Raw genomic sequence first — 17,664 nt, forward strand, 5'->3', positions numbered from 1 at the left:
GCATTCTTCACTGCTGTTTCTCTTGTCATGGCGATGTCCACTGCTTTTTTGTAATCCAAGTTCTTTTCGCTAAACAACGCTACTCGTGTATCCTGGTCTGCTACTCCACAAACGAATTTATCGCGTAGCATGTCTTCTAAATTGTCGAATTTGCAATTGAGTGATAAGTCCTTTAATCTCGCTACGAAGCCGCTTATTGACTCATTCTGTTTTTGTGCTGCTAAGCTAAAATTGTATCTCTCCATTTGTTCATTTTTTCTTGGGCAGAAATGTTCACCTATTAATTTAGTTAATTCTTCAAAAGTCTTAGTATTTGGTTTATCAGGTGCACATAAATCTATCGATAATTTGAATATTTCGTGTCCTGATTTCGTGAGAAAAAGCGATGTCTGTCTTTTCTTAGGTGTTTCGTGACCTTCGAAATAAAACTCCCACTTCATAACAAATTCGTCCCAAGTATACTTGGTTTTGTCGTATTCCATGTCTACGTGTTTATCCATGTTTGAGTCGTCCTCTGGCTGTGTATGTGTTTCTGTAATTATTTCTTCCCTTTCGCTAACTGTTTCAGCGTTTTCAAAATTTTCTTTTGTATCAACTGCTGTTTTATTTTTGTCAAATTTATTTTCTTCGTTTTCTTCTGTCTCTTTCCTTGTTTTAACTAGTTTAGCTTTGTAATCTTGTTGTACTTTTCGTAGTTTACGCAATATGTTTCTTAAGTCGTATACTGTTAATGTTTCTTTTATTTCTGCTAATGTGAATGTATTCAGCAATTCTTTTAACTGTTCTTTGTTTAGATTACCAATTGTTATGGATGAGATCCGCTCCATCCGTTTGTCGTGAACCTAGTGTGTGTACTCTGCTGCCTGTTAGAGGACAACAACATAAATACTTAATATGTTCGACCTTTTGCTTCTTCTACACACTATATGTTGTAACGAGGTTCTCTCGTTACGTATCAAGATACCGGATTTAATAAAGAAATTAAAGAGAAGCTAACGACTAGTAGTGGCTATTTCAAACCCTACATTACCGACTCGGTGCATAGGTTTCCGAGTGGACAGGAAGTACCGTCTAGGAACATCCCTGTGGACCGTCAGAAGACCGGATGAAAAGACCGGCGCTCCACTTAAAAGTCCAAGCCGACCAAGCGAGCAAGGCAGGGCTGTGCCAAGTAACTTGGTGGCTTGAGACGAGGAGAAGTGGGTACAGGGACTCCTGCGAAAGGCGAATTCTCTAGTCTCCTGAGGAGGGGGAAATAAGAGAGTGAGTCGGGCCTGGGACGTCGCGCAAGGCGGACGTACACCACACTGGCTCACCGATGAGTGTGTCCGTGTGCGTGAGGTGAGCTTGCTCCCTACGCAACGAACACACTGTATGCTATCAATGCATACGGGACCTGTGCAGGTATGGTAGGTTTCTGCTGCATGCCGGGTGCCGCCGCTAAGTCCATGGCAACGCGCATGGCACCGCGGACTTGGGCATTGCGGGGATGCACCACCCTGACAGTCCCCTATGAGAAAAGATCTCGAAAATGTTCTCGTCTCCTCACCTCCCCTCACATGTGTGAGTGGGTGGGTGGGAGAGTGTGTCTATTGTCGCGAGGCTCGGGCTACCTGTAAGGGACCCTCCCCTCTCTCCACGACCTAGCACACTGAGCAAACCAGGCTTCCGTACCGTCCTCTGTGCACTACCAATCAACCCATTGGAAAAATGCATACGATTGGAATGGCGGGGTAAGACCCCTATGTTAAAGCTGGGTTGTTGGTCACCCACACGACCAACTGGCGCCCTGAAAGTACCGAATGTAAGGACTGCCGAAGGTAATAGGAAGATAACTATCACGATCAGCCCATCGAGGTAGAAGAATCCATTACAATGTGTATACTATATGCGTGACGAATAACGACTATGTAGTCTTGTGTTTTGATATACACACTGTATATGTTGCTATACGTATACTATGTGTGAATAAGCTGAATGTTCTCACATTCTCTAATACCGGCGTGCCTGCGTATTGAGATTTTTGCTTTAAATATTAGTTGCTGTTACTCACTCTGTAAATCACTGCACTAAGTATACTTCCTTTTATCGTAAATTTGAATCTAATATTTGTACCCAATAGTTTATGATGATGTAATATTCTGATAACACTTAGCTTTATATCATCTATCCTTATATCACCACGTGGCTTGAATGGCTTTCCCTTTGAAAGATTTCTTAATCTTACACGCAAACTATGTATGCTAATTCACTGTAAAAATCACTTTTAATCTTCTTTATCCTCGTCGCCAATGTGATGTAGTTTAATTATTGTAATTCGATGTATATTCTATAATCTGGTTTGTACAATAAGGTATCATGCAAGTGACTGTATAAATAACTAAACACAATGTGTACTTTGATTCTAACACCTTTTTTAATTATTTGAGTGAGCACAAGTGTGGTAGTTGTTGGTCGGATGCTATCTCAACTGGCTCACTACCTCTTGCTTTTGTGCGCAGTTACCTGCTTGCTGGTTACGCGCTCGCCGCTGCTGCCACACTCATCCTGCTTGCTCTTGTGTGCGAGCACTTATACACTCATACATACATTACATACTACATTTAAAATCTTATTTAACTTGGTGAATAATTTCCAATTAATTCACTGTCTGCAAATATGAGTAACTCTCCGAGTCCCGACATATCTATTACTACAAGATTAAGCAAAATAGCCGGAAAAATTCAATGTTAGAAGATCAATTATTATTATTTTAAGATGGTTAGTCATGTGAATTTGATTTCCTGCAGCTAAATACGAAGTTAATATTGCTATATATTAAATTTCTTAGAATAGATTTGAATAATTAGTTTTTACTTAAACTATCGAATTTCCTTAATGTTTCCCTTTCAACGACTTCAAAAAGTTTTCAAACGCATTCTATTTTATTTATTTATTATTATAAAACTATAAATGTATACCTAAATAAACTGTATGATTTAAGCAATTATCTAACATAGCATGTACATGTGATTCTTTCCAGGTGTTACATCTCAAATTTATAAAGAAGATGTGACTGGCGTTAATGAAATCTTTAATTTGAAAGAAAATCTATATTCTTCGGAATTAACTGAAACTACGAATGTTGATCATATAGGACATGATATATCTGTAGCGAAAATACAAACGGAACATAGCACACCTATAGCAGAAACAGAAAAACATGAAGAATCACTATCTAAATTGTGTGAAGATGTTTTAACAAACATTAGCATGTTAGATAAATCAATCGATTTTCATGATGCAAACCATCACTTTTCGTCCTTATTATTATCAGACAATGGTATTTTGCAATTAGTTTTTCGTATTATGCTGAATATAAATTTAAAAGTATGCAGTGTAGATTCTTTACAAATGTTTATTTTTAATATTTAAAATTTACGTAGACTAAAAAATATTATACTGTTTTTAGAGATAATTCCAAGTATTACTTTTACAAAATTAAAGCTAAATATAAAATACTTCTGCAACATTTAAATCATTCTTTTTATTAAATTTTTTGTAATAGCAAATCCGGTTTTTACCTTCCTGTGCCCGATATTCATCTTTAGAGGCCGATCATTTATAAAGATATATAAATAATGAGTCATGAGTTTTAAATTTATATTCTGCATATTTAATTTAGTTTTAGAGTGTATATTTAAATATTAGAAAAAAGTACTTATTAACAGATTTGTTTGTTTCGTTTTTATTTTAATAGAAAGATCATTAATTCAAGCGCTTGATTTAGAAGCAGTAGAATTTTTACGTCAAAAGGAAATGACAGAGAAAAGTATTGATCCTCAAACAACGGATGACAGGTATATTATAATTAAAATATTATTATTACTTTTAATCAGGAAAGAAATAAATGCGAGAAACATGTTTATACTTAAAATCTCTTTCCTTATTTATAGACAGGAATTACCGCTCTTTACGGAAAAAGAAATAATTTCTGACATATCTGCAAGTGAGTTAAACTATTTATTGCTTTTCAGTATTATAAATAAATTAAATTTATAAACGATTTCTATAGCCTGTGATACTGAGAATGGCATTGAAGATTATTCTAGTGAAGTGCCGAATTCTGGAATAGATAAGCAAATACTTATACAGAAGCTAATGACAAATGCTATAAGTGGTGCTCCAGATGACACTACTTTAAGTTTAACAAACCGAAAAGTAAAAAAGCATAATTTTTTATTTTGTAATAAGCTAATATGTAAAATAAGTCGTCACTTGACAGAGATTCATTCAAATGAAGAGAAGGTGAAAGACATTTTAAAATGGCCGAAGGGTTCTAAACATCGTCAAAATTTAATAGCAGAAATACAAAAAGAGGGAGACTATCGGCATAACACTGATGAATCGATAAATAGTGGTCAACTAATTGTTCGTAGAATGCCAAATAATAATATAACTAAGGCTCCACGCGATTACACAGCTTGTGCAAACTGTAAAGGTCACTATATGAAATCCAACATCCGGCATCATTTTGCTGTGTGTACTAATAACGTTTTGAAAGGAATGAGAGCTGCAAAAACGCTTTGTAGAATGACCGAAGGAAAATTACACAAAACTGCAAATACGATTGTTAAAAAATATATTTTCCCATACATTCAGGATGGCCCTATCAAAGAAGTGATTAGATATGACGAGTTATTATTACTGTATGCTAATAATCAAAGTGAAAAATATTCACATGAAAACTATTCGATGATAAGATCGGAGCTAAGACTTTTGGGTAGATTTTTAATTAACGCTAAGGATTTATGTGATAACATTGAAGATTTTGCATCACTATACAGACCCAGAAATTTTCAGTATTGCTTAAAATCTGCTAGTATTGTAGCAGGGTACGATGAAAACAGTGGCACTTTTTCGTCTCCTACAAATATATTAACAATAGGCACTGCATTGAAGCAAATTGGAAAATTTCTCGAAACACTGTACATTGAAATAGAAGATAAAGAGAAACAAAGACTGACAAAAGATTTTATAAAATTAGTAATACAAGGATTTTAAACTATTAATCGGAAAGCAACCGAGGCACAATTCAAAAGAAATCGGCAGAAGAAGGTACATTTACCTTCTACCGATGACATAACAAAGTTAAATGAGTTTTTAATTAATAAGCGCGTTGCTTTTTACGAAGATCTCAACAAAAATTTTTCATATAATTCATGGATATCATTAAGTGAAATATGTCTAACAGAATTAATGCTATTCAATCGTAGGAGACAAGGAGAAATTTCAAAAGCAACTGTTAGTGACTTTGAAACATGCGAAGGCACTGATGATGATTCGAATAAAAATTTATATAACTCTTTATCTAAACAGTGCCAAAAAATCAGTAAGACTTATGAAAGATTTACAATACGCGGCAAATTAGGAAGAACCGTATCAGTATTAATTCATATGGAAATTAAAAAAAGTTTAAATCTGATCCTAAAATATCGAAATGAAAGTGGTGTGCCAAAAAATAATGAATATTTATTTGCTCTACCGTCTTTAAATACAAATAGACATCACAGACGTTTAGTGGCTTGTGACGTTTTGCGTAAACTTGCTAAACAATGCGGAGCAAAATCACCAGATACTCTACGAGGCACTACACTTCGAAAGCAGATAGCCACCATGTGTTCTGCTATGGAGTTAGGAGATCAAGATATAGCTGATTTAGCTAATTATTTAGGACATGCGATTAATATACATAAGGAATATTACAGAAGACCATTGGTTTCAAGAGAAATATGTCAAATGTCAAAAATATTGGAAATTGCCACTCCAACAGCGAAAAAAGTAATAACAAAGTGTAATGATGTTCTTAATAATGTAAACCAAACAATAGATTCTGAGGAGGAGGATGACCCATCTGCAGTTTTATCTTCATCAAGTATATTTGTAAATTCACTAGGTAATTGACTGCAATCAACATAAAAAGTTACATATTTTTCCAGTCCCCCGTTTCTTCTTACTCCAACTAAAACTTTCTTATTAAAATAAATATATTTTTTGCAGCTTCTAACAAGTCTACTACAAGCGAGGATCAAATGGTTAAAAAAGACGTGTCGAAAAAGCCAATGCGTATAAGAAGAAAGAAAAAGGAAATATATAAATGCAATAAGAAAAAACAAAACATCAAATGTGAGAAAGTAGATTATATTATTTACTTATATTTTACAGGATATACCAGTTTAAATTTCTGAAGCCGTAGACAAAAATATTTTTATTGTTGTGTAACTGCAATAGATACAAATTATTCGTACAAAACATTTATAAGTGTAAATCGAAAGACAATGTATAGATGTTTGGTATAAAAAATTAATATGTTAACTTGGCTATTTTTTGAGTTATTTATGTATGAAGAATAAATTCGTTGAACACTAACTTCTTATAATGGACCTGTTATTCTTTCAGCTGAAAATGAATTTGAATACGATTCTTGCTGCAGTAAAGATAGTAGTCCAGAGAAACCTAAAGATAAACAAGTGAAGTGTAAGTTTACCACATTTAAATAATGTTTATTAGTTCTAGTTATGTATAAGAATATTTTTTACTTTGAAATAAATAACTACGTTACCATAAATGTTATATATTTTCAAATTTTGAATTATTATTCTTTGTTCCAGTTATTCCACGCATACGATGGTCAGAGAATGAAAAAGAATTGGTCCAAAGAACCTTCCAGATACATATTAAATCAGCTTCATTGCCTACTATTGGGGAATGTCAGAATCTGCTAAAATCAAACACATCTGTTTTTAATGAACATAGAACAGCTGTGCAGATTAAAGCTTATGTTAATAATTTTAAGAAAAAAATACATTTACATTAAATATAAGTTATATTATAATAGAAGCTGCGCACTTATTAATATAATATCCTAAAATTATTTATTCCGTTTTGTTCACATTGTTGTTTTTGGATAGAAATCTATTATTTAATTTTGCGATTTAATATATGATGACTTTAACAATAAGGAGTATCACACTTGAATACTAATTTTTTAAGTCTAAATTTTGTTACCATCTGAAGTATTATTTTATTTTTATTAGATAATGGCGTATTTATAAATATATACATACATATATTTATGATCCCTTGGTAAAATTATATAATTTTTTCATTAAATTCACAAAGATAGAAAAAAATTGAAATATTTCCGTATTAACCCTTTCGTTACGGCATTCCCCTCCGCTAGAACAACGCCACCGAACGGGGCACCGCGCCGCCGGAGTAGCGCCACTGAACGGAGAGCTGCTCCGCAAAGTGTGCATATTGTGAGTCGGCAATTTGGTGTTCGGACTTACGTCTTTCAACGGTACCTTGTCTTTTTCCAGATCATACTCTTCTATACGTGTTCCATAGTGACATGTTTACAGATATTGCAATTATTATTGTCCAGGATTATCTTAAACAGCAAAGTTAATTGTTTGATTCTCTGACAATAGTTTGCAATCTCACCTCTTATCTTATATATCATATTAAAGCTTGTGATTGGTTACGTGAAGACATTAAAAAGCTTAAAACACGTCATTTTGCTACATAAATGTTTATATATTATAATCTTGTCTACAATTATAAAAGAAAATATAATTTATTGTAAATAATATGTCAAATTAAAATTGTTAGTAATGTAATTCACAATGATATATTTTGAAACAAGGATATACGCACAAATCCACATTGCAATCTTTACACTCATACTTAGATTCGTGTCTTTTGTCGTTTGCACTACAAACGACGCACCGTCTACTTCGATTTTTTCCTCCCGATTTGTAAATGGAAGGAAAATGTCTTTCCGTTAATCTTCCCGGATGATTATTGCCGGTTAAATGTTGACGTTTTGTAGCTTGGTGATATTTTCCCAGTATTTCCCTAATTAGCTGTAATTGAAATTTTGCCATGGATATCGGTTCTTTCATTTTGTCTTTGTAAAGGCAATACGCATTCCACATGCAAATGTCCAACAAGTGAAAGAAAAGTTTGCGGTACCATTTTAAGGTTTTGCGAGTGGAATTTACCGTGCTGATGACCATGTCTGCTTTATCTACTGCACCCATGGAGTTATTATAATCCAATACGCATACAGGTTTTCGTATAACTTTCTTTCCTCCGTGCCTGATTATCGTTTCAAATTCTGGCTTATGCATGGTAGACAGCATATATACTTCTTTTTTATCCATCCACTTTATCACTAATAAATTAGTGCATGATCGGAATGTTGCCTCTCCTCTTGTTAACTTTTCGTCAATTTTCGGCATTCCCTTCCTCCGTTTTCTAACCGTTCCGCACGCATTTTTGCAATTATTATGTAAAAAATTGAATAAAGCTGGACTTGAATACCAATTGTCCACATAAAGTGTATGGCCCTTTCCCAGATACGGTTTTATAAGTGCTTCAACTATTGCGCCAGATTTTCCAATATCCTGATTTTCACTATGTACCATTGTAGATGATCCAGCATATACAATTAAATCTAGTACAAATCCTGTCTGACAATCGCTGAGAATAAAGGATTTTACACCAAACCTATTTCTTTTGGACGGGATGTACTGTTTAAACGACAGCCTTTCTTTATATAAGAGCAAGCTCTCGTCAATGCACAGACGTTGATACGGTTGAAATGCTTGATTAAATTTTGTTTTTAATATATTAATGATGTTTCGTATTTTGTCTAAACGATCGTTCGTAGGATCGACCATATGATTGAAATGTAACATTTGTAATAATTTGAAATACCGGTCTCTGGTCATGAGTTCTGCAAAAATGTCACTCCGCAGCAGTTTATCCTTACTCCAGTATTCTACTAAGGCTAGTTTTTTGTTGCGTGTCATTAAAAATGACACAGCAAAGAAACAGTATAGTTCGGCTATTCCTGTTTTATCAGAATTGTTTATATTATCATTCTTTTGTTCCCAATATTCATTTGTCTCTCTTACAATCAGCCCTACGAGCTCTTCCGAGACAAAAAGTTGGAAATAGTCTAACATTTTGGCTGATCTACTGATATTTCCTTTAATTCCAGAATCTCTTGACGAAAATTTATGTATTTTAGGGACAAATCTTTTTGACGTCCATATATCACAATAACTGCCATTTACTTCAATCTTCTCTGCTTCTGAGTCAGAAGTACTACATATAGTTTTTTTTTTCTTTCTCTGTAGTGTAACATTATTTTGATTTTCATCCTCTAATTCGCTTTCTGAATCAGTAGATCGGTTACCGAATAGAATTTTTCGTCGTGACATTCTGATAAGGGGGATGCAAAAAGATTTTATAAAACAAACTAAAGAAAGCTCCAAATAAAATTTTTAAATAAATGTTACGAACCTTGAAAATTTAATACCTGTTATCCAGTTTCTTGCAATGCTTCAAGGAAGATTTCTTGTTATACTATTATATAATTAGAGGACCAAATACTTCACACCCGAATAGAACACACGGAAGAAATTTATTTAGACGTAGACAATATATTATGTGCTTTTGAAATACACTTTTAGTGGGATTAATTAAAAACGGGTCAATGGAATTGCAGAATGCAACCCGGATGAATATTACTCTCTGATAGTTTGAAGAAGATTGAAGCGTGATTTTTGTCCCGATTGCCCCCAACTCAGTGCATGTCCTATTATTAGAATAAAACAAATGAAAACAAACCAAACAGTGACAAATGCCATCGATATGCTACGTGCATAGCAACGAAATAAATAAAAGTATCGCGGGGCCATTGGACAAGCGCTATCACGCTGGCGCCGGCTGCTGCCGGCGCGCGTACACACAGGTCGTCGCGTGGATGCCGGCTACAGCCGGCGCTCGTATACACAGGTCATTGCGTGGATGCCGACTACATTCGGCGCTCGTCCACAGACGTCATCGAGTGGATGCCGGCTACATCCGGCGCTCGTAACGAAAGGGTTAAAGAATGTAAGACTGAAAGCGCAATAGTTTGTAGATGTAGAAACTTATTTAACTCCGTAATTATTAAAGTCAGCTTTAATGTCTTCTTATATGAATTCTGCGGGATCCTGAATCAAAGATTCACATATATTATAGATTCGAAGATAAATAAAATCTTATGTCCAATTTCTAATGCACCTTCAGTGGTATACCCTGGATACTAATTGAAATATCGTTTATTTATCATCAATTACGTTTCCAAAAGTAGCGAACCATTACCTATCTTTACAATCTTAGGTTTGCCATCTCTACAGATTGGTACATATGAGATATATTAAGCGCGATAGAGGAATAATCATCTTTACATTATTCTTTTTCCAATTTTAATTTTTGAAATTTTCAAGTACTTAGATATCTTATATCTAAAAATCCAAAATTTGCGGGTTAATCCACTTTCTTTCTAATGCATCTCATTTGTATATATTAACAACACATATTACCAATAATCCTATTGTTCATTATATGGAGATTACAGTGATGTAAAGTTTACCATATTGTAGAATTATTTAATCCCACAAAAAACAGACTTCGCCTGTAAAAAAAGGCGGCAAGTACATAAACCATTTATCATAAATAATATAGTAAAATTATCCAATTAAAAAAAGTAGTGAAATCCAAATATTAGGCAAGTGTATTTTTTCACCTTAGCAAAAGTTAAATTTTTGAAAAAAAAAAGGAACAAAAAGTTACTTGCCGGGCCCGTAGTGTCCATGCACAGTGGGAAATTGAATCGTGTGTGAGATTCAGCTATAGCGTAGTACAGCAAATTTCATGTTAAAATACAGAGTGAAGTTAGCCGAACCACAGACGATTCTATTTCTCACTGTGCATGTACATTACGGGCCCGGCAAGTAACTTTTTGTTCCTTTTTTTTTTCAAAAATTTAACTTTTGCTAAGGTGAAAAAATACACTTGCCTAATATTTGGATTTCACTACTTTTTTTAATTCGATAATTTTACTATATTATTTATGATAAATGGTTTATGTACTTGCCGCCTTTTTTTACAGGCGAAGTATGTTTTTTGTGGGATTTCATAACCGTTTTGTAAGAGTATAATATTTAAAAAATTAAATAATTCTTTTAATTTTTCTACAGAATTTAAAGAAAATTTCCACACTTCTCATTTTTTGATACAGCAGCGCTTAACTAATAAAATAATATATATTAATATTGAAAAAATATCACAGTCAACACATTGAATTTATTGATATTTGTAATGCATTCTGCATAAATGAACTTCATAATTAATGTCCCGGCTACTTGTTTAATATTTTCAGTTTCACTATAATAAAAGTTTGATTACATTTTTCACAATCAATAAACATACTTTCAACATATAAAAATAATTAAGTAAAATGTATGTTTTAATTAATTTACATTTTCTGTTTATCAACATTTGACTTTTTACCACCATCTGACCTTGCCAGACTTCACTAGTTTCATCAACTACTTGAGTTGACACTGGGGCAAGACTGGACAAGCAATTCGCAAAACTTTAAATAAACTACAATCAAGCATATAATTAAAGCTGACATTGTCGTTTTGCATACCACATTTCTTTTTATCACCAATTACTCTCACATTTATGCTGTTAATTCTTGACAAAGGTGACACAGGAGATACATTGGCGAGTCGTCCTTATAACATTTCCTGTGTCAGGGTCCTCAGATGTTCATTTCGCTAATCTCTATACACTGTTGAAACTGGTCAGATTTCTGGTGCTGCCTAATGGAGTGGAAACCATTAATTTTTGGACTAAGTTTCAATTGAGAATAAACGTGCATTTTTTCATCCATATTGAGTATACTAGTTTTCTTTAATCTTTTCAGATGTTCAATTATTTACCATCTTCTCTTAATAATGTAGCCGTTAGACATAAATTACATTAGGGTTAGACAATTGTTAGTACTCGATGGAATATTTTTGAACTAAATTATATGCACTTCAACCAAAATCATAATACCCCACTGCTGTTCCTGCAACCACTCCATTGTTTGTTCAGCCTCTCAATAACGTTTTTGTGTATGTGTCATTATGGAATATGTTGTAACTAAAAAACTATAGCCCATTGGCTTCTCTTTTCCTTCACTAGTAAACAGATATAACATTTAGTCATCAGCAGTTGACCATATTTGAAATTGCTGCTTCCATTGCACAACCAAAACTCTGTAGTTGCATAATACCAAAGTACTTTACTATGACCTGAATTAAAGATTAAATAAACAATTAATTTTTATCTCTATACATTTTAAACAAATACTGTACTATAAAAAGATAAGCAAAACTAGTATACTATATAGAATTATTAAATTTACTAAATTATATACATTACCATATGGTAAAGTATCAATAACTCATCAATTATACATATTTTACCATATGATAATATACATAATTTAGTAAAGTCAATAATACCATTGAGTATACTAGTTTTCTTTAATCTCTTCAGATGTTCTATTATTTACCATCTTCTCTTAATAATGTAGCCGTTAGACATAAATTACATTAAGGTTAGACAATTGTTAGTACTCTATGGAATATTTTTGCAAGAAATTATATGCACTTCATCCAAAACCATAATACCCCATTGCTGTTCGTGCAAACATTCCACTGTTTGTTAGGCTCCCAAGGACATTTTTGTGTATATGTCATCATGGAATATGTTGTAACTGAAAAACTATAGCCCATTGGCTTCAATTTTCCTTCACTAGTAAACAGATACATCCAGTTATCAGCAGTTGACCATATTCGAAATTGCTGCTTCCATTGCACAACCAAAGCTCCGTAGTTGCATAATACCAAAGTACTTTACTATGACCTGAATTAAAGATAAATAAAAAATTAATTTTTATCTATGTACATTCTAAACAGATACTGTACTATAAAAAGATAAGCAAAACTAGTATACTATATAGAATTATTAAATTTACTAAATTATGTACATTACCATATGGTAAAGTATGCATAACTCGTCAATTATACATATTTTACCATATGATAATGTACATAATTTAGTAAATTCAATAATACCATTGAGTATACTAGTTTTTTTTAATCTTTTCAGATATTCAATTATTTACCATCTTCTCTTAATAATGTAGTCGTTAGACATTAATTACATTAGGGTTAGACAATTGTTAGTACTCGATGGTATATTTTTGCACAAAATTATATGCACTTCAACCATACTAGTTAAACTGTTAAGTGAAGCAAAGTATTTCACTTTTATGTTTGAATCCCATGTCATTTTATAACCTGTATTTATCAATGACTCTTTAAGGAATAGATTTGAATAAAGAAAGAAATATTTTCACCGTAAAAATCTAACAGATAACTGAGTTAATAAATACAGGTAATAAAATGAAATGTGATTCAAGCGTAAAAGTAAAATATTTTGATGGACTCAAAGTTTTAACTATTTTTTAAAAGTTCAGCGTTAACATTTCTGTTAGCGTTGAAGAGTATTTTTTTATCAATTTGAAAATATATGTAAATAATATAATAACAAATTCCTAAGCTACTTTAAGGTTTAAATAATTATGTAGTTATCTTTTGATTATTTAACCCAATCTGCTCTATCCTCAGTAATGAAAATGGAAATGTTCTATCTTAATATAAACTGAAAAAGAAATACCACACAGTACCACAAAGTAATTACATCCTGTGTTATAAAAGAATATAATGTTGTACTTATCTAATTCGTGCGACTTCTTCTATCACTGTATTGATTTATCATTTTGAAAATTAATAGATACAATATCGCAACACGATGAATAACCTCACTGCATTAAAAATACAAATAACCTCACATTAGAATATACAATTCACAATAGTCGCCGGATTAATTATATCGATCATATCGACTTTATTTGACAGTTCACAAACACAGTTCGGTCGTTGGGTATAGTTTATTATCTCGTTAGCGACCAACTTCAGCCCGAGACATACATTTTGGCTGAAAAAAGAGATGAGGAAGGAGAAAAATGTTATATTTCGGCATATATATAGATAACACAGTATGATATCTCTGGATTGCGTGAACCGATTTTCATGTTCGTGGGCTCAAATGAAAGCTTTTTCAAATCCATTTTAAGAAAATGTTTACATAAGCAATGACAATGGATTATTCACAGAGATAAATCGATTTGAAAATTGAGACGGCCAAACTTTCTGTATAAGAGGGTAGTGCCTCGACGGCGGTATAGACACTTCTATACCTACTTTTATGTACTTGCCGTCGAGACACTGCCGTGTCTCTTGATCAGGAAATACTACAGAGAATATCATTGAAGCCTCTGCTTCTTAGATATTCTGCTGTCAATTTCCTACTTTCCACCATCGTATGCCTGTAAGATGGAAAATGTTAAACTGATGGTCTTTACATGATTATAATCTTATAAAGTTGCATATTGACTGTAAAATATTAATTGATGTCACTACGTGTAAGCCTAAAATCAAATTGATTGTATAACTATCAAAACTCTTTAATGAAAATTAATATTTGAAGGAACATTATCATCTCATCTACTTAACAGCATTCGACTTTGAACGTCTCCATTTTCTTTATTTCTTTGTGACTTAACGTCCTCGAAACTAAGGATCTGTAATACTGTAGTATATCTTGGTTTCTTTTCTAAACGTCTAATTTTAATTAATCTGAAAAACAAATATTCCACAAAGTATATAACCTCCTGTATTGTAAATATAAAGTTATACTTATCTAATTGGTGAATCCTTCTGTCACTGTAAATGAATTTATTATTTTTTAATTTAAAGAATTAACAGATGCATTATAGCAATTATCGCAACACAATGAATAACCTCACTGCTTTAAATATAAATACAAATAACCTCACATTACAATATATAATTCACAATAGTTGCCGAATTAATTATATCGATTATATTGACTTTATTTGACACTTCACAAACACAGTTTGGTCGTTATATAGGTATAGAGACCGTGCACACCAACAAAATGATAGCGAAGTGTCAATGTATATATAACTGTATATGTATAAATAAATTACACTCAAAAACTACGAAAATTGACCGATTGTTTACGCTGATAGTATGCATATACATCAATATACATTCTTATCTCACTGTCATTGAGTTAGTGTGCACGGTCTCTATAATTTATTTAAATGGAAAAATAGGAAGTTCATTTTAAATAACTAATAACTTTACATAATTTATTTTTATTTTTTTTTTATTTTAAAAAAGGGTGTACTACATATGGGACACAATTTACTGTCCACGGCCCCTTCCTCTACCCCGACCTCCTCCTCCTCGTCCCCTGCCTCCAAAGGCCTCGTCCGCCATGGAACGCAGCATTATTGCCATACGCTGGCATGCTGCGTTCCCTTGGCGCCATCCGGCCCTGCGTGACCGTTTATGCCACCGTCTTCCTAATAAAAAAGAAAAAAAATTTAAATAAATCATTATTAATCAAATTTATTATGTTACTTACGATTTCCTCCTTCCCTTTCTTCGGCCTGTTCTGGACGAGGAGGAGGGTTAGGCCCTGGCTGGCCTTGTGGCGGTGCTTGGGGTGGTGCCGGCGGTGCTGCTGCTGCTGCTTGGTCTGGCAGTGCTACTGAAACAATATAAATTTAGAATTATTATTATTATTTTTTTTTTTAATTTATTTTGTTAACTTACCATTAACCGGAGGCCTGTAACGCCTGGTCGGCGGGATGGGCAATTCCTGCTCAACCACTCTCCCTGATGGCCCAGGCAATGCTTCTGAAAATAATTAATGTGATTGTTAATACATCTATAATAGTATTAAAAAATATAACATAATAGATTAAATATCATATTAATTCTTCTAGCTTTTGCTTCAACAAAAGCTACTATACAATATTTTAACCTATCTAAGTTACCACGTGCATGCATTTATCTATTTAATTTTTATTAATGAGATACATACCCTCAATATCCATCAGTGCGAGCAGTCTCTGAAATACAAAAAACATGAGTTACATTAATTGATTTATATTTTTAATTCAATAAGCAATAAAAATTAAATAAAATCAGCAACTTACATCTTCCTCGCTGCTTCGGTCAGACATCTTTGAAAAACAAACCTATAGATTGTACTCTCTAGTGCATTTCTTTTCAGAATTCAAATTTTGATAGATTGCACACTCATAGGAGATTTCGTATTATTTTACTATAGCTATTTTAACTAGTATAATTACTGCTTTCCGTTTGATTTAAATATGAAACAATGACCGAAATTAATTAAATAAAATAATATTTATAATGAATAATAGCAGCAATTAAACCAAAATTATCATTAAAACTTAACTATCTGCACTTTTATTAATTATGATAATGTATATTAAGTGATTAGGTGCTACACTCAAATAATACAATCCTAGAGTTTTTCTCTTAGGGCCGTTGTAATTTGGAAAAATTTAGGGCTGGAAACCTTAGAATTTGAAGGCAAAAAAGCAGTAATCATTCTAGGTAGACGGTAATTCCATGCGAAAATGATAAATTTTTATATAATTTATCTAGTTTTACTTCAGAGTGTCTTCATTTCAAGCTCCCGAACATGAAAAATGCTTTTTTGTTTTCAAATTCTGAGGTATCCAGCCCTGAATTTAAAGGCAAAAAAGCAGCAATCATTCTAGGTAGACGGTGATTCCATGCGAAAATGATAAATTTTTATATAATTTATCTAGTTTTACTTCAGAGTGTCTTCATTTCAAGCTCCCGAACATAAAAAATGCTTTTTTGTTTTCAAATTCTGAGGTTTCCACCCTTGAATTTTTCCAAATTACAACGGCCCTTAGAGTAAGTCCGACCAAAATCTGTAAGGTAAAATTTTACCACGTAAGATTGCCAATTTATCGAAAATACGTATGCTGATTGGCTAATTCACAGCAAATTGGCAATCCTATATGGTAAAATTTTACCTTACAGGTTTTGGTCGAACTTACCCTAAAGGCAGAACATAAGGTCTGTTCTCGTTGCCTACACTTTTTAAGCTTTGTGCACTTTTTAGGGTGTCAACTTATACAATGGACAAAGACAGAAATACGAAAAGTGTAGAAAGTGTTAAAAGTGTAGGCCAACGAGAACAGACCTATAGAACTATGTTATTTTACTTTAGCACTAAATCACTTACATTGGTTTACATTTCTAATCCTTAGCGCTAAAGTAACGCTGTATCGTGAACGGTCGATTCAGTTAATTTAACCAATCATGACAAGTCTTTTGCATAGCGTTATACGTAAGCACTAAAGATTAGAAACGCATTAATATAATTAATAAAAGCATAGATAGTTTATTTTTAATGGTTATTTTAGTTTAATTGCTTCTACTATTTATTATAAATATCATTTTACTCAAATAATCTTGATCGTTAAGTTTAATACTTAAGGCCCAAAACTTCCAGTCGGATTAAGTTAATTATTATGTGACGTCAAATGTATTGATTGAGTTCCTTTTAACTTTTCATTCCTTCCAAACTTTTATAATAATTTATATACAAATAAAAACAATAAAATAAATTAGTAAATATAACACAAACAACCTACAATCTTTATTAATCTACCTTCTTAAATAACAGGATATTTCAATAACCTTTAAATTACATCTTAACAAAAAGACTTAACAAAGTACATGTTATGTTTTAATAGAAGCTTGACCTGAATTAAAGAATGAG

At 32.7% G+C, this 17,664-nt stretch overlaps 2 protein-coding genes across 3 annotated transcripts; both read right to left on the reverse strand.

The window, feature by feature from the left end:
* Nucleotides 1–7,581: 7,581 nt before the first annotated feature.
* On the reverse strand, nt 7,582–9,272 carry LOC136774034 (piggyBac transposable element-derived protein 4-like). Its single transcript, XM_066728076.1, has 2 exons — nt 8,046–9,272; nt 7,582–7,593 (listed from the first exon to the last, which is right to left on the reverse strand). The coding sequence occupies exons 1-2, from the start codon at nt 9,270–9,272 to the stop codon at nt 7,582–7,584; spliced, it is 1,239 nt and encodes a 412-aa protein (XP_066584173.1).
* A 5,926-nt stretch (nt 9,273–15,198) lies between these two features.
* On the reverse strand, nt 15,199–15,941 carry LOC136774117 (uncharacterized). 2 transcript variants are annotated; one of them, XM_066728223.1, is made up of 4 exons: nt 15,919–15,941; nt 15,648–15,731; nt 15,457–15,582; nt 15,199–15,394 (listed from the first exon to the last, which is right to left on the reverse strand). In XM_066728223.1, exons 1-4 carry the CDS (start codon nt 15,929–15,931, stop codon nt 15,234–15,236), a joined length of 384 nt encoding a protein of 127 aa, XP_066584320.1. In that variant the 5' UTR covers nt 15,932–15,941; the 3' UTR covers nt 15,199–15,233. The 2 variants fall into 2 exon arrangements, 1 of the variants encoding a protein (XP_066584320.1); XR_010822724.1 differs by lacking the exon at nt 15,919–15,941 and having other exon boundaries at nt 15,457–15,579; nt 15,648–15,896.
* Nucleotides 15,942–17,664: the final 1,723 nt, after the last annotated feature.

The sequence above is a fragment of the Prorops nasuta genome, unplaced genomic scaffold (assembly GCF_024137725.1).
Source record: "Prorops nasuta isolate Cenicafe-Biocafe unplaced genomic scaffold, Cenicafe_Pnas_1.2 PNAS00001, whole genome shotgun sequence".
Taxonomy (NCBI): Eukaryota; Metazoa; Arthropoda; class Insecta; order Hymenoptera; family Bethylidae; genus Prorops; species Prorops nasuta.